Source organism: Rosa chinensis, chromosome 4 (assembly GCF_002994745.2).
Source record: "Rosa chinensis cultivar Old Blush chromosome 4, RchiOBHm-V2, whole genome shotgun sequence".
NCBI classification, from domain to species: Eukaryota; Viridiplantae; Streptophyta; class Magnoliopsida; order Rosales; family Rosaceae; genus Rosa; species Rosa chinensis.
This window is the reverse complement of record NC_037091.1, coordinates 66,344,205-66,365,075: the sequence shown is the minus strand read 5'-3', so window position 1 is coordinate 66,365,075 and position 20,871 is coordinate 66,344,205. Positions and strand designations below refer to the sequence as shown.

The following is a 20,871-nucleotide window of genomic DNA, read 5'->3' as shown; positions in this document are numbered from 1 at the left end:
AATTGCCAGCTTTATTAATTTGATTTAGATAATTTCTCCATGTGGAGGTTTTTGAGGACTCGTTGATTCCCGTTACACATCTGCTAACCAGTTCTCCAATAAATTACTTTGAATTCGATTAGTAAAGTAACAAATCCAAAACATTACCAAATACCAATCATGCCAACTCCTCCTCCTCCTCCTTCAAACCCTCTCACATTTCAATCTGTCGTTGCAGCTCTTTGTATTGCACCTATATTTTTTCTAATAACCGAAGCATTAGATCATACAACTTGTGCAGTTTTGATCCCATTTATCTTTGTAGCTGTTTGTTTAGTGGTCTTCTATGCTGTTGCAATTGTTGCTCAGATTATTGGCGCCGGACGATTCTCAAGTCTCTTGTTATCTCAAACACACAGACGGCTTAATTATCCTGATCAAATTCAGATCTACGTGTATCCGGCCGTCCGGCCTGGACACAATGACCAAGCTTGGCAAGATGGCTTGGAGAAGGTGCTACCACCACCCACTATTTACAGTAAAACTCAACATGAAGGTGAAGCTCATGAAGAAGGAGGGGTAGTGATGAAAAGTTGTAAAAGGAGTAGTAGTTGGAAACAGTGTGCTATTTGCATGGAGGATTTTGTGGAGGGTGAGTCTTGCCGTGTTCTGCCTACATGTGATCATATCTTCCATTTGATTTGTATCGACTCTTGGTTGAAGCTTCATCCATCTTGCCCTATTTGTCGCAAATCTATCTGCAAATGTACCTCTTGTGTTCTTGATGTTTGATTTCTTCATTCATGTTGTGATCATGGAGTATAAACTCCCTCGATTTGTTTAGTTTAATTATATGCAATAGTGATCGAGATGAGGGAGGTAGAAAGGTAGAGAGTTATCTCAATTTGGTTATGAGTCATCTATTTCAGATTTTGTGAATAACCGTAAGATTTGATTATAGCTGGGACTCCTAATTATACACAATTACCTTAATAATGATAAATTAAAACCTCTACAAATCAAAATTAAGTTATCGAATTTTTCTTTATTCCTTTGTTATTTAATTAAAATGAACACTTGAACAATCATATAATTAATTTCTTTGTATCTTAGCCATTATTTGGTATTAGTATTCAACAGTTTACCCCTACAGTAAAAATGCTATAATAAAAAATGTGTTAGATTTATTCTAACAAAAAAAAATGCTAAAGAATCGGGATTAATGCTTAACCCAAAAAAAAAAAAAATTATGGATTAAAATCTAATCCATATAGATTTTTAACTCTCAACTACTAAGATGACCTTTTTCCACTTCTTCTGATTTCTAGTTATAAGTATGTACATTCATGAAAGTTACAGACAGTACAACTAATTAAAAATTAATGCGCTTTTATATTAGGCTGTAGATTCTCATTGTTGACTCTCCCATAATTTATATTTTGTAATTATATCTCATGTTGAATAAAATTTCGCATTTATTTCCTTTAAAAAAAAAAAAACGGAGAGGACTATCCGAAGAAGCATGAGGATGCGCTTATCCTATCCCCACACCTACACAGTATAAAAGGGACTGAAAGCCCAAACTCCCAAAGCCCTAGCTACCTGGCTTGGAAGTTGAGAGCGTCAGGCTTGGATCCAGAACCTGAGGTACGGTCTGAGGCTTGGATTCTCTCGCACACAATTTCTCAGTCTGTATAGCCGTTAAACTTTGGGCTTTCCAACTCTCACACCATCTTCACAATTTTCACACACTCTCTATTCTGCTTTGCAGTTTTCAGTTTCCGATTTGAACAGAAGAAAGTAGAAGAATTGAAATGGGGAGTAGGGTTCCGGTGCAGCACTACAACATGAGATCGCCGCCGCCGAGTTCCTTCATCGGCGGCAGCCCTCTGCACGACCTCAACAACAACGCCGTCGATTCCCGCTCCACCAAGCTCGAATCGATCGGCGGCGGCGACGCCGTCGTCAACGACAGCCTCGACAACGACGACGATTCCAGCGCCGTCGTCAGCGACTGTATCCACGAGTCCTACTCGAATTCTCTGCCGATTCACGGCGTCGGAGTGGAAGAAGAGCGGTCTAGTCTCGACAACGACGGGTCGTCTAGCTCCAGAGCTCCGTACGACATTTTGTCCCTTCAAGGTAGCAAACTCAAACTCAATGATTTTGTAGATAGAGGAATTGATAATGAATGATGTACTGATTTGAATCGAATCGATTTCGGATTAGATGTGTCACCTATTGAATCATCAAGGGCTAGATTTCTGCAACTTGTGGTGGATCATTTTATTAGTGAACATGTGGTCGAAGCGATTGATAGTGAGGGTGGTGGTAATGATTATAGTGCTCAGTCTGGCCAAGATAAACTTAATAAGAGGAAGCATGGGGAGGTACAGCTTGAAGGAGACCCGAGGTTCGCTTTGCCATTGATGTATATTGCAAATATGTACCAAACTTTGGTTCATGAGGTAGACACTAGGCTCGCTTCCGTGGGTGGATTTCGCGAAAAGACTATTGGTGTTGCTCTTGAAGCAGCTGGTGGTTTGTATAGATTGCTGGCTAAGAAATTTCCCAAGAAAGGTAATGAGTCTTTTTTATGTTGAATCAATTTTGCTTGTAATATGGAATGTAAAGAGTAAATGGCGTTAAAGAAATCTTCTGGTTTTTCCTCAGGATCATGTACATTTAAGAGAAGAGAATTGGCCACTTCTCTTGAAACGAGGACAAGATTTCCAGAGTTGGTCGTACAAGAAGAGAAGCGTGTCCGTTTTGTTGTAGTCAATGGTTTGGATATTGTTGAAAAGCCAAATAGCCTACCTATTGATGATGCTGAGTGGTAAGTTTGGTGACTGTTAACCTGTCACTAAATGTCCTGTTACTACCTCTACATGAGTTTATCAGAGCGAAGGACCAAGTTTGACCGGACAAGATTGATGACTAGTTTGCTCTTTATTGCAGGTTCATAAGATTGACTGGTCGGAATGAAGTGGCTGTCTCTTCTCGAGACTTTAAGTTCTACTCTCCAAGACACAAGTATAGGCGTGTTCCATCAAACTCTTCGCCTAATATGATGGGTTTACCTGTAAGCTTGATGCCTTGATGCGATTTATTTCTTTAATTGTTAGAGCTAACTACACCACGTTAACAAAAGGATTTGGAGCTAACTTCATTCCACCATGTTGAACAATTGGTTTAACAAACTTGTGGTGATATAGGTCTTAGATATATATACATCTGCTTGCTATTATTTTCATTTCCTATAGTATGCTCGATCCTAACATAAGACGGTTAAGAAATTTATGCTGGTGATCTTTGTAGTTATGTTATAACTGTTCAACTTTACTAAATAAATTGAATACGGACAATTCATCCTCGTGATTTATCCTTTTCAGACGTATCCTGGCCCTGACAATTCTTCCATGTTGGCTGCTGCCCAAGGATTCCGCTCAGTAAATGAAGTAAGAGTTATCTCTATTAATTATTGTTTTATCTTTTGACCGGATCATCAGTATATTGGAACTTTATTGCATTTTGGATTCACATGAGCATGGCCGAATTCAGAATTGATCTTGGCCTTTAGGTTTGATATGATCATCCTAAGAAAGGGAATTCTTCAGTGAAAATTGATTTGGGGAGAGGACTTTTCCTTTCTAAAGACATTCGGTCTTCTGATTAATTGTTTCACCATCATGCCAATTTTATAATTCAAGTGTTTATCTGCTCAGAAAGTAAACAAAATGCTCGTAGGTTGTATTTGCCTGTTCTACAACATTAAATCAATACAAGTTATTAGGTTGTGTGGGCAGAGATTCCATTTGTTGGGATTGTGAACCTATTGACATATTTGGACCTCTATTGACATAAAAACGGTGACAGCAAGACTTTCATCTATTTAGGACCCAGGTCTGGTGGGGCCATCTTTCACCTCGGATTCTAGAGTGGTTGAGTGGACCTCTTATTTTGGAAAACTACTAATAAATTAATGTTGCTCAGTATGGCTTTTGTTTTAATGAGTTTGCTATTGTGCTCCCCTTAATGTTTTCGTTGATAATAGAAATTTGTGTTTCTTGTCCCGGCAGCCACAAAATCAGCAGGAGACTCCATCAAAGCATCATCATATGCAACCTCTGTCACTCCAACCTCAGTTTCAAACTGTTCACCAGAATCATCACCAATCAATGCACCAAAGTCAACACACTGTTCACTATTCCCAAAACCATGAATGCGGTCCAACCTCGCACCTGCCTGAAATCCCTCATGCTCACCATTCGCCAACCATATCGCAACACATAGCTTGCTTACAACACGTAGGGGGACGCTTGCATGTATTGGTGAGCCCTCTATAGCTTTTCATATTAATATCAAAGCATTTAAAAGATCCTCTACACAATATCAGTTGCAATACTATTGTGTTATTACTAATAAGGCAAATCTATCAATTACAGCTGCAATGAGCACGTATGCTAGTTTGTGATTCCATTTCTTCTGTTGATGCCATTGTAAAAACACTCCATTTCACTCATTGTTCTGTTATGAATCCACTACAAGTAATGGTTTTGTGTTTACAAATGCCAATCGTCAAACCAGGGTTTGACAAATGTATACTAAGCATCCTTGTTTATTTCTTCATCTCTTTTGGACGAACAAATTTTGCTTACTGACCCCTTTTGAATTGCTTTTCATGTCAGCCATCCAACCCTGCCAAGTTTTGTGATGAATGCGGAACCCAGTACTTGAGAGAAACCTCCAAATTCTGCTCCGAATGTGGTGTCAAGAGGTTGGGTATCTAATCTGATCTGGTCCAGCCTGACGTTTCCTTTTTGAATGTCATATTGGTTTCAGAACAAAGCCTCATTGTAAATTTGTAAACTTATATAGCTCTTCGTGCATAGCCAATGCATCATTTCACCATTGATGCCTCTATAGAATGTTGCAAAGCCAATTTGTTGGTAATATGTCACCATTACAACATTGAATCAGTTTCGCCTCTTTTATTCTTTTTTCTTTTTGTGGGTGTGGTATGAGGCTATGAGCCATGAAGGTAGGTGAATCATGTGGAATTTTTAATGTAAAAATGGCCAGGTCAGGGCAGCCGAATCTGAATGTACTCAACTGAAGCTACGCCATTAGAAAGGTAGTTGGTAAGTAACACACTAACCCCAAGCGTTTAGATTCGGCTGTTGAAGTCAAAATATACCAACAGCCAAGACAGCCGTGACTTTTAGCTCTCTCGGTGTCTCCACCTCTCTAAAACCTCATAGCCTGTCGAGGACTCGTCAGTCTCATCTGCTCAGCCTCAAACCATGAACTCCTCAACTCTAGCCTCATCCTCCTCCTCCTCATCCCTCTTCCAATTCAAGCTCACTCCCACCAAACCCACCCAACCTTCTCTTCTCCGTTTCACCCCTCCACATTCCCAAAATGCCCTCAAAGTCACCGCCTCCACCAACCCCCACTCCATTCTCCAAACCGCCAAGCAATACGCCAAGGCCGCCATCCTCATCGGCGTCACCGCCACCGTCTTCCACAACTCTTCCAAACTCCTCGCCCGGGCCGACCCGCCCCCGCCGGCCACATTGACCGAAGAAGAAGCAGCTCCCAACCAGGGCCAAAATGAAACCCAAGCCTCTCCGTTATCCGATTTCCTCGGCTCCAACTCCGACGCCGTCGACGCCCTCAAGTCGCTCCTGCAGCAGAAGCTCGAGAACGGCGAGGACGACGAGGCGCTGAAGATTCTGCAGCGCCTCGCGGCGGCGCAGCCGTCGGTGACGGAGTGGAAGTTCCTCATGGCCAGGGTTCTGAGCGAGATGGGGGAAACCGGTAGTGCGCGCCAGGTGTTCGAGGAAATTCTCGAGTCGAATCCACTGTCGTTTGAGGCCTTGTTCGAGAATGCTCTGCTGATGGACCGCTCCGGCGAGGGCCACGCAGTGATCAGGCGGCTGGAGGAGGCGCTGGCGGTGGCGGAGGAGGAGAACAAGGCCAAGGAGGCCAGGGATGTGAAGCTGATAATGGCGCAGATACAGTTCCTGCAGAAGAATGTGGAGGATGCGTTGAGTAGCTACAATGAGCTGGTGAAGGAGGATCCCAAAGACTTCAGGCCTTATTTTTGTAGAGGAATGATTTACAGCTTGCTTGAGAGGAATGAGGAGGCCAAGGAGCAGTTTGAGAAGTATCGGCAGCTTTCGCCGAAGAAGTTTGAGGTGGATGGCTACTTGATGAAGCCATTGTCGAGAATCAAGCTTTTCGGGAGCGATGAGAATTGAGCCAAAAAGAGGGTAATGTGCATTCTCTGTTAAAGTCTTGTTATTTGTTTGTTTTCGATTGAGACTTCGCGCTGAAAGTTCATAATAAGAGGCCAAAACATTTTTGTTCATGGAATACATAGCAGGTCAATCTTTTCTTCTGATTAGTTATAACATGATGATATAAAATGTAGAAACCATAGATAATATGTACTAAACATAGATAATATGTATGTTTGAGTTACATCAGATATAAACAAGTTTCACAGACGAAATTCCCAAAGTACATAGATTTCAGGGCAGGTGACAGCTATTTCCGGCCTCCTTTCTTCTTGCTTTTCTTGTTCTTGCCCTTTGTCTTTTTCTTCGCCTTGCTTCCAGATGGGGTGGAAGTATGAACATCTTGTTGACATGTCGGATTTGGAAACCATTTTCTCAATATGTCATCCTTGCATTGGTAGGCTGTCATGTCGACAAAGATGGCATCGGAACTGTAAAACCCTGAACAATTAGGCCCGAGGAAACTCGCAATCACCATAGTATTATCAATCTTCTTGAGAGCTCCAGCAAGGACATTCACATCTAAAATGAGAGAATTGGGTTTCCTCCTCCTGCTAAGTGCATCATAAAACTCCCATGGTACGAGTTCAGTGATAAAGTCACTTCCCAGCAAATCATGGATCATATCCAAACACGAGCCAAAGTTCAAATGAATCAAACACAAGACAATTACCAATCGCAACATGAGTGGCTGATAATACTGCATCCAATTTCTGTCGGACTTCTCAATCCATTCAATCATATCCTTCTTGATAAAAATACACTCGCGAACCACAGTAATCACAAATGGAAGAATGTCGTCCAGAGAATGGCCCCCACCAGTCACCATGGAACGTAAGCTGGTATCTTCATCCTGGTATATCAGCCATTCAATAAAGCAAGAACTTGTAGTGATGACAAAACCTTGAGAGCAACTTGCGGAAAACAGAAGGCGCTCCACAAGATACAAGAAGCAACCAGGTGTTATGTAGTCGGAAACCTCCCTCCAGTTGGCACTATAAGTTTCAACCAAAGCATCATGTAACCACCACATGACAGACACCTCTATTGGTTCCTGACGAGTATGTTCAGGTCCAATGCTTGCACAGAGATTCTCAATGAAGGCCTTCCATGGTTTATTGATTTCAAGCTTTTTCACAAGCTGAACACAGAGCTCAGTATTCAGCAGCTTACCTGACCCGAGGATGATCATTGCGATCCTTCCAATCTGCCCATAAGACAGCTCGTCGTTCAAGCTGGCATATTCAACTATAACTTGATTCAGCACATTCTTTGAAGCATCAGTTCTTCTAAGAGAAATCATATTCTGTCTCAATGAATTCCTCCAATCTAAGGGAAAGATGTAATCAACATACTCCCCAGTCGAAAATGTTACCATATTCTGTAGTGTCAAGCAATCTTGATACCTTGGCTTCAGACATTTGGAATCCAAAAGATTTCTTGCAACATCATAGATAAGGGTAAGTGCCCTGCACTGGAAGAATGTCGAGTCAGAATTCTTCAGTGGGAACTTGAAAAGTGCTTCAAGCTTCTCCAAAACTTTGATGCCAACGGAGAGCAGTTCTGAACTCCAATAATACTGAGCTGCTGAAATGAGCTGATGAACATCAATGGAGACCAACTTCCCATAACTTTTCAAATGCCTTTTGTCCAGATCTCTAACCCAATCAGCATCAGGGACCAGTAAAACATAGATTGGATTCAGATTATGATACAACCTCCAAACTCCTAAACAAGTAAAACAGAGTTCTACATAACTATTGTACCCTGGAGTTTCCACACATCCTACAGATTCAATGATGTGAAGAATCTTCTCCTTCCAGAAATTCCAGTAGTAGACAAGCGAATCAATGGACACCTGATTTCTAGATATTTTATCTTCTGAATGCTTTACAAGATCTCCAATCAATTCTTTCTCCCATAAATACTCATCAGTTCTTGAAGAAAAATGGGCGTCCAAAATTTTTCGAGCTGATAACACTTCACCTCTAATACTCTGATGTCTTTCAGAAGCATCCATTTGATGTTTCAAAACAGCCAAGTTATCCTGCCCATTCAATAAAATCTCCGACTCAGCGCAAACCAGCTGATAAACGTTATCTTTCCCATTCTTGGCAAATGACTTGGCCTTTGTCAGAAGCTCCCCCTGTTGTGGAAACTTTTCCATGGGCCAGCCCTTGCCACCAGATGACCAAAGAGACTTGGAAATTACATAAAACAGAATATGCAGTGAGGCCTCTTTGAACTTACCTGCCTTTCCAAGGAAATCAGATTCAAGTAGGATTTCACCTTTAAGCTGGGCGATGTTTGCGGCTTCCAGATAATTTCCAAATTCTTCCTCCAATGACAAAAGCTCATCAAGGCTCCCTATATTCTTCAAAAAGTCCCGCATCAATATTATAGAATTGAAAGCTTTCACAAATTTCATCATGAATCTGTTATCTTTCAACTTATGATAGTGAAGTGCGCAGCTCTCTAAAAATTCCTGCTCCATTTTATCTATTCCTTCCCCTCTACTAGCCTTAGCACGGTCCTCAACAGCATGCTGTTTCCAATAATTAATATACTGCAAACCCATTTCAAATAGTTTCCCATTTGCACAAACAGTGAGACACTCTGAGAAAAAATTTCCCTTGGCATAGACATCTGCAGCATCCTTATAGCATCCCGCTAGTGAAAAACATTCTGCCGCTCTCTGAAGTTCAGAGTCTCCACATTTTTCCAAATATATCCTAGCTGCACCATTAAAATTTAAAAAGTGAGAAACTAAATTTTAAATTGCATCTCATAACCAAAGTTACACAAATCGTGCAACCAATACGAAGATTCAAGTCCAACAGACCATAAAGGCAATAAAATCATTTGAATACTAAGGATAGAAAACTGAAAGCATATTAAAGAACACTGGTGTTTGATTAGTCATACCTGCTCTTTCATACTCCCCCAAATCAGAAAAACATCTCGCAGCAGAATCTGCCTTGCCAATAGCATCAAATATTTCAGCAGCTTTTCTAAGGATCGATTTAGCCTCTTCGGGATTTGATGTTCGCATACGGTCAGCAATAGCTTTAAGGCCGGAGGCTTTAGACCTCCTTTCCCAGTAAGTGTCACCAGCTCTTTCAAAGCACATTGTGGCCATTTCATAGTTATGTTCATGATATAGCTGCAAGGGCAAGCAGAACAGAAAAATATTATTCGAAATAGTGGTGTCAACAACAGATATAGCTATCTTTTATATGAAAGATGAAGCGAACCTTAGTGCCTCGGGATTTCCACTCCTCTGGACTGCTTGCCACTTGCATGGCCTGGGTAAGTGAATCATCTAGCTGCCTTTGTTGCACAAGACATTTTTTCTTCCAATAGTCAAACATAGGTTTCGAGAGGTCTTCCACATTTTCACAAATCCACAATCTCTGTCTTGTTCGAGTAACAGCCACATATAATTGCTTCAGTTCAGAGCACAATATGTTGTGTTTCGATTCACTGAAACTTGGAAAGCGCATAGGTGATGTGGAGTCGAGTAAATCTTGTTCCTTCATGTAATCATATATAACCCTCCACTGATTTTTCAAAGGTGATGTGCTGAAAAAGTTGTATAAGAGGACATCCTATAAAGATGATAGATAAAATGTTAGGACTGAATATTTCAAGTTTTCAACTAACAAAAATTGTAGCATAAGTATCATTTTTCTGATGTAAAACCATAATATAAAAGTCCAAGATTACATCCTAGAGTGAGGGATACATAAATGTTAGAATGAATCCAAAAAGACTACAAACATAGTCAAAATTGAATGGACTGCATGAGTCATAATTGATCATTTTCTGATCTGTAGTTAGAATTCATTTGGAAACACACACACACACACACACGTCTTGACTTGAGTCAATCACAGTAACTTTCTCAGCAATTAAAGTGAATAAGTGAATACAGATTGTAATTACCTGAAACTCAAGGCCCTTACACTCCACTATGGTTAGGACAAGAGCATGCTTCCCTACAAATTTGGATATTTCTCGTCGAGCACTATCATCTCGCACCAAAATCACCTGCTCTGCACCAAAGCCAACCATATTTCCACTGTTACCAAAAATTTTCATGATTGCATTTTCGTTTTCCCCAGATTCAAGCAAAACTGGAGCTTCACCATAAATCAGACTGGTTTCAGGTTTTAAAACATCAACAGAAAAGGGGAAAAACCGATACAGTAGTTCAACAATGCTTTGTGATAACTTCAATATACCAGCATGAGTACGGAAGTTTTGAGTCAACTGAAGTAATTCAGAGATGAGGCCTTTTTCATCGTTGTTATTGTTTCTTGACTCCAATACAAACTTCTTGTAGAACAGATGTCGTATATCCTGAAACCTAAAGTCAATACCCCTTGCTATTGTTTGTGCTGTATCACCAGAAAAGACAAATCCCTCTTCAACATTGTTGCACATGTGTTTAAACAAAGCAATTTGACTCATTGTGAGATCTTGAACCTCATCAATATAAACAAATTCCATCAGATCACCCTTATATTTTCATGCTTGAGCCGACGGTGAAGATCAATTACAAAATCAGCCAGATCAAATTCACCATTTTCCTTCTTCAACTTTTCATAAGCCTGAAAAACATCGTATATTGCTTCTCTCTTTTGCTTGCTCAAATTAGAACCCCGGCCCTCGCACAGTTGAACATAATCCTCCCGGCTGAGTTTACCATCACATGCATCTATAGCTCCTAAGCCACCTTTTATGTAAGAAATAATCTCTATAAAGACTCTTGAAATGTCAAGCTTCTTTGTTATCTTAGTATTAAAACGGGGCCAATACAAAGAGCTAAACCTCTCATAATTAACTTCTTTCGTCCTTATAAAGCTCTGAAATGCAACTGATCTCGAACTCTTAAAATGGCCAACAGTAGCTTTCACATCAAGGAATCTTTCAAAGTATGAGTTACTCAATGTTCCATCGAGCATCATCAGAAACTTATGAAATGTAATGACAAGTGGGTAAGAACTCGGAGGAATATCATGAAATGAATCTTGGAAATCCTTGAATTGGTTTTCCTCCTCATCAAAATCAGCCATATCAATTAAACCTCTTTCAGTTGAGTTACCTCCGCCACATGCAAAACTGTGGACATGAAAATTAGCAAATTAAACTTGTGCCTCCAGTACTTCAATAAATACAGAAGATTTAAATATCATTCGTTCAGACTAAGAAAGAGACTTCATCATGAGCAAGACTGCAAGAGAGATCAGTATATATCCTCGGTTACCAGTGTAGCAAGTCCTCAACTAGAATTTCCAAAATTCTTAAGTTTTAAAAGTACAATACTAATATACTATGGTGCACTCAAACTAGAATTTCCAAAAAACACAGTTTAGACTTTAGACTCAAATGAAGTATGGTAGGTTGTTTAATTTACATGAATAGTCATTATATTTGAGAGAAGGATAATTATTTTACAAGAAAAAACAACAATTAAAAACTATTTATAGTTTACTGTAACACCATAACCTGTTTGCAGCTAATTATAAAACCGAGAAACATTTCTATTGCATGTTCTTTCCGGGAGAGAACAATGTAGTCTAATGATTCAGATCATAACCCTAAATTCACATTAAAGCTAAAAGAGGCAGAAAAATTCTTTTCGATGAATAGTCCACTCACCTTTTCAAGTGTGAAACATGTCGCTTGATGGCAAAACATAGCTTAGGACTCACTGTCACAAAAAGCTGGCGCAGAACATTCCCTTCAGTAGCTGCAGAACTCTGCTCAACCTTGCTAGTATCTTGACTACTATAGCATCCTTCAACTGCAAATTGGTGGCACTGTTCTTTTTTAAACAATTTCATGGTTAAAACTGTAGTTTTCCCAGTTCCCGATCGTCCCACTATAAAGGAACTTCTACGATAAAGGATAATATCCATCTCTTCATCTGTAACTTCAAATGGAAGATCTAGTTCTCTACCCTCACGGTCTGACAGCAAGTGGTTTACTGCCCCAGATGATAAGGAATAAAATTTCATCAGCAACAAACTCTCGCTAACCTGTGAATTCTCAACATAGCTTCTACAATCAGAAGTGTCACCAACTAAATCACTCTGAGCTTCACTAATGATAAGATCCTTAAACTGGGAAAATTCCAAAGACGGTGACCAGCTTTTTGGAACCTCTAGATCACTGGATACAAATGACAAAGAAAGAAAGCCAATAACTAGTTAGAACTATAGAAAGATGGACTCATTATTATTATATTTTGAAGGCATGCTAACAAAAACTAGATGGTAAACAACATACCCATGGAGACACTTCTCCTTGCAAAGATTGATAAAGTTATCAGTATATCTGTTGAAAATACCATCCAGGCGGTTTATCAACTTTGGGATATCCTCCAGAGGCAATATGTCCCAGATCTTTAATACTTGAACGTATTGTAGGTTCTTTGAGATGTCATTAGTGCAAACAATGTACAGACCTTCAACTTTAAATTTCTTCAAGATCATGGAAGAGCTACCAGAATGTGTCTCAACACTTCGCCTCTTTGGTCTCCAACCACTGGAAAGCTTCAGTAGAAGATTTAGCGCCGACTTCTTCAAGCGGACTGATGTCAGTTTCTTGAATGACTTCAGAAAGTATTCACTGAAAAGTACCTGAAGATAATGTACAAACCAAATAATCCCATTAAAGCAAAAATATTGAAAATTCCATCAATAGAAGTTCTTCGAAAAAAAAGAAGAGAAAAAGAAAAAGAAAAAAGATATGTGTATATACATATATATTGAAACGAATATCAAGATCTTTACCTTCCATCTAGCGCTTCTAAAAACTATGCTGTTGGCATTGAGCAAATCATCAAATTGATCAAACTCTTTCTTTAACCCTAATATGGCCTTGGCTAAATCCTTGTCTTCATCGGCATTAAAGAAGCATCGACGACTTTTGGCCTCAAGGACCAAGTCATTCCAAACAGATTCACCATTGCAAAGCGTTCTTTCATTCCCCAAAATCCACAAACAGTGCCTGAAGTCATCAGAGGTTCAGTAGACATTTCCACCAAACTTATAAACAAGAAGGAAAAACCACAAAAGTTGAAGTAAAACAATACCTAGCCCTTGTAAGAGAGACATTAACTCTCTGCGATTTTGAAATGAACTGAAGTGATTGATGGCTGTTGGATCGTACGGTGGACATTATAATTATGTCCTCTTCCCCACCTTGAAACCCATCAACTGTTTTTACCTTCACTTCAAAGCCATCAAGCTTATCATATTTCTTACCCACTCTGTCCTTAATTGTGATTACTTGAGCAGCATAGGGAGACACTATACCAATACTGAGTCTCTGTTTTGATTCAACCCATCCTGTATCCAAAGAGAAGAGAAAGCCAAAATAAGAACATCAAAATAACAATATGACCCTAACAACAGCACAAGACTTTGGCATGTTTGGTGGTTTAAAAATATAACCCTAAAAACATACTTCTTGGGTCAAAACTAAACCAATGGAGACTTACATGAGAAGTGCTGAATCAAATTGCAAACAGATTTAAACAAAAATGAATCAGCCATACGATGCCAGTTATGCGGTACCACTCGTGCAGGAAGAAGAAACAATACAGTTGTTGCAGTTCAAGTCAGTATTCTTTAGTGAATAAGGTAATGTAAACTTTAAACCAAAAGCATACAAAGCATCAAGTTAGAAATCCCAACGATTAAAATACTGAGATGAGAACATGAAGAAGAATCTCTTGCTAGACATACCTTTGTACAGATTCCGCAGTATTTTTGAAACAATAGCAACCTCCACTATATTTTTCCGACTGGGTCCATCCTCTTCTTTTTCCTCTCTTCCATCAATCACATTTATAAAAGAATAAGGACCAAACATTGCTCCTGGAAGATAGTGCTTCTCATAGCTTCTTCGTTTTACATTTGGAGCATCCTGGATCAAGTCTTTATAGAAATTTGAATTTGGGAATAAACTTATTGATGGATGCATTCTGTATTGCATATTTAAAATATGTTTTGAATGACCCATTAAGCTCAACCTCTCAAACAAGCTTCTTGCAAAACCAGCTTCATCAGAAACCTATAGAACATACGAAAGCAGATTTTGCAATAAGAAAGAAGTACAATATATAAAATTATGAGAACAGAAGGAAAGAATATGTGTCTCTGTAGTGTCAACGTACCTTGCTTATTACCGTAGCTGGTAACTGACATTCATCACCAACAAGAACAGCATGCTTCACACCTGGAAGTTGCAGGGGTATTGTTGACTCACACTCTTTTAGCTGTGCAGCCTCGTCAATAACAACAATGCTTAGTGGTTCCATTGCCACTCTATGCAGCTTATACGAAGTAGATGCAGTGCAAAATATTAGAGATGCTCTTTGAAAACAGAACTTCCGTATAGATTCCTCATTCTTAATATTTGGAAGTTTAAGTTGACTAAGAGAATCCCGTAGAGTGCGTAAAGCTGAAAGGCAATCCCTTCTTATCATACAAAGATCAAAGGAGTAACCTACAAACGACTCGGACACATCTTCAACATCCGAATGAGAAAAGAGTTCTTCCAAAGCTTCAGAATCAACATTATCTTGAGACAACAGTAACTCAAAGGAATCAACTAACCGGATAAGCGAAATCAAGTCTTGGAAATTGTCTACAGAAATATAATTTTTCCCTATATGAGTACAGAGCACAGAAATGCAATATCTTAATGGCGTTGCAGTAGACAAAAATCTCTCTCTCAAAAATTGAACAAATGTTTTGCGTTTCTCCTTTATAACTTGAGCACCTCTTCTGCATTCTTTATATTTTGTTTCACTGACATTCTTTAGTTCTGTCTCTTTCGTGAACTCATTTCCCAAGAAAATATGGTAATCAGAAACGCAATCCTCAAGTAAACCGATCATGGAAGAAAAGCAAGGCCTCCAACCAGTCCTTGGCCCAAAACAATCTACAAGCCTTTTGACACGGCAATCCATATAAATTTCTTCAATGTCTGCACCAATTTTGAGTCGCTCCTTATTACCAAACAGAAGAATTTCTCCTAAAGAACAAAACAAATCATTTGGCTCTGCTTTACTCACCATCTTCACAAGACGAGAAGCAACTCCAGTTATTGCAACATTTGTTGGAGCACAAATAAGAGTCCTACAATTCATCTGTAGCAGGGTTGAAAGCAGAGTGACTGTGGTTTTTGTTTTTCCAGTACCAGGAGGACCCCAGATAAGTTCCACAGCAGACTTTTCACCAGAATGCAGCATTTCATGGCAGGCCAACACTGCCCCAGTTTGGGATTCATTCAATCCAGATGATAAACTCTCAACTATACTCTGATTCCAGATGTCATTTTTCCTTTCAGAGCAGAAATCTTTCTGAACCTATTACCAAGCATAGCATATTCAGTCAGTTCCAACAATAAATGTCAGCTTTTAACCCAATTACAAAAGTTCTCCCAATTCAAAATCAAATGGTATAATTAGATGGGAGAGATACATGGCTATAGAAAGTCAAAACATGTGTATGCATCAGTCCCTAAATCCTAACAGGAAGACATTGTGTCAGAATTTTTAGGGAATTATTTAATAATTATGAAAACCTACTGATTCATGACTAGGTCCGATATTAGGGAATGTAAAAAACCTACATTATTCTGTAGGGTTTAAATTCACTAAGAAAACTAAACAAAACCTTCATTACCATAGAATCAGTGCATAGAACTTCGTTGATAATCTTCAGATTTCTGGACATGTGCAACGCTTTCCAAATTCTTCCATCACGGACCAAACTCACCAAGAAAACTATAAAAAGTGATGTCCTGCTATTTTCGACTTCAATCTCTTTTGATGCCTTGACTTTGAAATAAAGAGAGGTACTGTCATCTTCATTCTCACATCCTGGGACATAAGTGGCCGAAGCAAAAGCCCATGACCTCCCTACTCTTTGTAAGTCAGAAACAGTTTCAGGTTTAGCATCAGCTAAAACAAAAAGATCACCGGGCAAAGTTTTATATGGCTCCTTGCCACTATCAATGAACCTGTTTCGCCAGCAATCAACCTTGACATCATATTGCTTTGTTCCATATGGCTTGGCTTCTTCAAAACCCACTACTTCAGCAAACGGTGCTCTATTAAGAGTTTCCATACTTGAATGCAATTCTGCTCGGGTTTCTTCTAGTAAAGGATATATATAAGACCCAAAGTAATGCTGAGCCGATTGAAATGATTCAGGAATCTTTTTCACCTAGAAAAGTAAAGGCTCAGAATGAGTAATCCTTTTCATACAACACATAATGATATCATAAGTAATATACTTTAACAAGTATGGTACAATGTGGTTGAAAATTAAGTCAAGCCGATGATTGTTATCAATGGAGATCTCAAAATTATACTTCTAAGTGCTTGGTAATTGGTATCTAATAATGGAATTCAGTACTTTTGTAAAAGCTTCAATTCTTTCAACCAATCCTAGTTTAGCCTGAATTCCTGAAGTAAATAGAAAACATTTGCTCATATGTGCACAACCAATATATTGGGCCAGTTTGTTCCTGGGTAACGCTTTTCTTTAAGAGCATAGTTACATTAAAAAGTGAATAAAAAATGAAAGAAAATGTGCTGCATTAAAAAGCAACCCGCTTTCATCGGCATCAAGATTGAAGAAGAAACCCGGTTCCCGGTTTTAAATTATTAACTTTCCTTTTGTTGGTCTTCCCCACTAATACATTATTAACCAAAAACAAAGCTGCGATACCAAACTCTAACAACATTTGAAGAAACAGAGAATCCAGAATGATGACAAAAGAACATAATAACCACATAAAGCAACAAGGCTTGGAAATTGTCTACCGAAATATAATTTTTCCCTATATGAGTACAGAACACAGAAATGCAATATCTTAACGGCGTTGCAGTAGACCCAAATCCATCTCTCAAAAATTCAACAAATGTTTTGCATTTCTCCTTTTTAACTTGAGCACCTCTTCTGCATTCTTTATCTTTTGTTTCACTGACATTCTTTAGTTCTGCCTCTTTCATGAACTCATTTTCCAAGAAAATATGGTAATCAGAAACACAATCCTCAAGTAAACCTATCATGGAAGCAAAGCAATCCCTCCAACCAGTCTTTGGCCCCAAAAAATCTTCAAGCCTTTTGACACGGCAATCCATATAAATTTCTTCAATGTCTGCACCAATTTTGAGTCGCTCCTTATTCCCAAACAGAAGAATTTCTCCTAAAGAACAAAACAAATCATTTGGCTCTGCTTTACTCACCATCTTCACAAGACGAGAAGCAACTCCAGTTATTGCAACATTTGTTGGAGCACAAATAAGAGTCCTACAATTCATCTGTAGCAGGGTTGAAAGCAGAGTAACTGTGGTTTTTGTTTTTCCAGTACCAGGAGGACCCCAGATAAGTTGCACGGCAGACTTTTCACCAGAATGCAGCATTTCAAGGCAGGCCAACACTGCCCCAGTTTGGGATTCATTCAATCCAGATGATAAATGACGCAGTCGGAATGATAAACTAGGTTTACCAGCAATAAACCTAAGCAAACGATTCTGGAGTCCACCAGAGATAAAAGAGAATAATCTCAATATATTGATAAAAGATGATAAGATGCCTTCTGCAGCCGCAAGCGGCTGCATAAATAAGAGAAAAGTACCCTAGGGCGACTAACAACGAAACCCTAAGGCCCATGGATAAAAACGAAAACAATCCAAAAATAACTAAGAAAACCAAAAACGGGTAAAATAGAAAAATGCCATTTTGAGGCCCTAAACGATCCCGAAAGCCCGAAAAAGGTCACACGTCGTGGCATAGCGACGAGTTTGCTTTCTGGAGCGATTCCCTTTCCGGAAAGCTAAAGTGCGTCCCGATCGGACTCCGGAGGCCCATTTCACGTCTACTAGTCCCTTTTCGGTTTCCACCCTTAGCACGATCCAATTGTTCTTGAAATTGGACCGCTATCTGTTCTACATCAATAAACTCTCAACTATACTCTGATTCCAGATGTCATTATTCCTTTCAGAGCAGAAACCTTTCTGAACCTATTACCAAGCATAGCATATTCAGTCAGTTCCAACAATAAATGTCAGCTTTTAATCAAAATACTAAAGGTTCTCCCAATTCAAAATCAAATGGTATAAGTCATCAAAAAAAAAAAAAAAATCAAACTGTATAATTTGATGGGAGAGATACATGGCTAAAGAAAGTCAAAACATGTGATTGCATCAGTCCCTAAATCCTAACAGGAGGACATTGTGTCAGAATTTTTTGGGAATTATTTTAATAATTATGAAACTTACTGATTCATGACTAGGTACCATATTAGGGAATGTAAATGTAGCTCTATCAACTAAATAAAACCTACATTATTCAGTAGGGTTTAAATTCACGAAGAAAACAAAACAAAACTTTCATTACCATAGAATCAGTGCATAGAACTTCGTTGATAATATTCAGATTTCTGGACATGTGCAACGCTTTCCAAATTCTTCCATCACGGATTAAACTCCCCAAGAAAACTATAAAAAGTGATGTCGTGCTATTTTTGACTTCAAACTCTTTTGATGCCATGACTTTGAAATAAAGAGAGGTACTGTCATCTTCATTCTCACTTTCTGGGACATAATTAGTGGCCGATGCAAAAGCCCATGACCTCCCTACTCTTTGTAAATCGGAAACAGTTTCAGGTTTAGCATCAGCTAAAACAAAAAGATCACCGGGCAAAGTTTTATATGGCTCCTTGCCACTATCAATGAACCTGTTATGCCAGTAATCAACCTTGACATCATATAGCTTTGTTCCATATGGCTGGGCTTCTTCAAAACCCACTACTTGAGCAAACGGTGCTCTATTAAGAGTTTTCATATTTGAATGCAATTCTGCTCGGGTTTCTTCCAGTAAAGGATATATATAAGACCGAAAGTAATGTTGAGCCGATTGAAATGATTCAGGAATCTTTTTCACCTAGAAAAGTAAAAGGCTCTGAATGAGTACTCCTTTTCATACAACACAATGATATCATAAAAGTTGGAGTTAGTATACTTTAAAAAGAATATTACAATGTGATTGAAAATTTAGTCAAGCTGATGATTGTTGTCAATGGAGGTCTCAAATTAATACTTCTAAGAACTTGGTAATTGGCATCTAATAATGGAATTCAGGACTAGTAATCAAAAATTCTTTTGTAAAAGCTTCAATTCTTTCAACTAATCCTGGTTTAGCCTGAATTCCTGAAGTAAATAGAAAACATTTTCTGTATATGTGCAAACCAATATATGCCCATTTTCAATTTGGGCCATCCTGTTCCTGGGTAACGCTTTTCTTTTAAGAGCAGAATTACATTAAAAAGTGAAGAAAAATTGAAAAAAAAAAAATGTGCTACATTTACAAAGCAACCTGCTTTCATCGGCATCAAGATTCTTGAATCAACCCGGTATGAAATTAATAACTTTTCCTTTTGTGGGTCTCCCCCCACTAATACATTACCAAAAGGAAAGCTGCAATACCAAACTCAACAACATTTGAAGAAACAGAGAATCCAGAATGATGAGAACCTTTCTTAACAAAAACAAGAAGATAAGATTTATACTATTAAAAGTGGAAGCAAATACCTTGTCTTTGTAAAGATCCTCATTGAAAATGTCCTCCAGGGACCAAGAAAACACAATATCAGTGAAAGGGTCAGGCTTGATCTTTTTCTTGCCTGAAACCTCCATCATCTCCACCAAAGACTCTTGCTTTTCTTCTCTGCCTTCTTCAACACAGAGCCTATGATTATGAACCGTTTCACTGAAACCCCACTTCTTAGATTTTGCAAAAGATGAGAGCTTTGCACAGAGAAAAGAGAGATGTCAAGGAATCTATAATAGGATGATCACTGCCTGCAATGCTATAGCTCAAGTGAGTCCAAAACCAAAACTCTTTTGGAATATTAGAGCTTTGATCGAAGCACAAGTGATTCCATAACCTTTTAAAAGAAAGAAGACAGTGACAATAAAGGCCTGGGGAAGGCCTGTACTTATACTTAGAGGCGAAGTTTTTCTCATCAATACTCTCAACTCTCTCCACTTAAGCATTTGACTTCAAAAGGTCTTCTTCCTTGGAATAAAGAAAAAAAAAAACACGAGGTTCCCTCGGACATGTTCCGTCTTTCATTATTCTCCGCGAAAGTATCAAACTGTTCATATTGGGTAAGACGTACGAAGACTTACCCAAGACAAAAGCTTACTCACTAAGCTTCCACAAGTCTTCCAAACCTCTCCGTTGTCCGATTTCCACGGCTCCAACTCCGACGCCGTCGAGTCGCTTCTGCAGCAGAAGCTCGAGAGCGGCGAGCACGCCAGGATTTTGAGGAAATTCTCGAGTCGAATCCACTGTCGTTTGAGGCCTTGTTCGAGAATGCTCTGCTGATGGACCGCTCCGGCGAGGGCCACTCCGTGATCAGGTGGCGGAGGAGGAGAACAAGGACAGGGATGTGAAGCTGATAATGGCGCAGATACAGTTCCTGCAGAAGAATGTGGAGGATGCGTTGAGTAGCTACAATGAGTTGGTCAAGGAGGATCCCAAAGACTTCCGGCCTT

At 39.1% G+C, this 20,871-nt stretch overlaps 4 protein-coding genes across 5 annotated transcripts in view; 2 read left to right on the top strand and 2 right to left on the bottom strand.

The window, feature by feature from the left end:
- The first annotated feature begins 1,565 nt into the window (after positions 1-1,565).
- LOC112197143 (uncharacterized protein At2g02148) lies at positions 1,566-4,958 on the top strand. The gene is made up of 8 exons (XM_024337720.2): positions 1,566-1,626; positions 1,751-2,121; positions 2,209-2,559; positions 2,653-2,815; positions 2,938-3,061; positions 3,372-3,437; positions 4,059-4,310; positions 4,668-4,958. Exons 2-8 carry the CDS (start codon positions 1,794-1,796, stop codon positions 4,767-4,769), a joined length of 1,386 nt encoding a protein of 461 aa, XP_024193488.1. The 5' UTR covers positions 1,566-1,626; positions 1,751-1,793; the 3' UTR covers positions 4,770-4,958.
- Positions 4,959-5,118: 160 nt separating this feature from the next.
- LOC112197144 (protein SLOW GREEN 1, chloroplastic) overlaps positions 5,119-20,871 on the top strand; it is a 33,509-nt gene continuing 17,756 nt past the window's right edge. Inside the window, exon 1 of one of the 2 annotated variants that reach the window (XM_040518095.1) lies at positions 5,119-5,936. In XM_040518095.1, coding sequence (XP_040374029.1) covers positions 5,283-5,936 — 654 coding nt within the window. In that variant the 5' untranslated portion in view covers positions 5,119-5,282. Of the gene's footprint in view, positions 6,353-20,871 lie in introns of those variants that run through there. The other variant, XM_024337722.2, reaches the window with a different exon arrangement.
- On the bottom strand, positions 6,362-15,221 carry LOC112197142. The gene is given in 11 exon segments (XM_024337719.2): positions 6,362-9,017; positions 9,207-9,444; positions 9,536-9,889; positions 10,227-10,819; positions 10,822-11,405; positions 11,946-12,458; positions 12,576-12,928; positions 13,082-13,298; positions 13,384-13,639; positions 14,039-14,366; positions 14,470-15,221. Coding segments are annotated over 11 exon segments (6,648 nt in total). The 5' UTR covers positions 15,196-15,221; the 3' UTR covers positions 6,362-6,531.
- On the bottom strand, positions 17,985-20,328 carry LOC112199801. Its single transcript, XM_024340763.2, has 3 exons — positions 19,903-20,328; positions 18,710-19,255; positions 17,985-18,333 (listed from the first exon to the last, which is right to left on the bottom strand). Exons 1-3 carry the CDS (start codon positions 20,008-20,010, stop codon positions 18,259-18,261), a joined length of 729 nt encoding a protein of 242 aa, XP_024196531.2. The 5' UTR covers positions 20,011-20,328; the 3' UTR covers positions 17,985-18,258.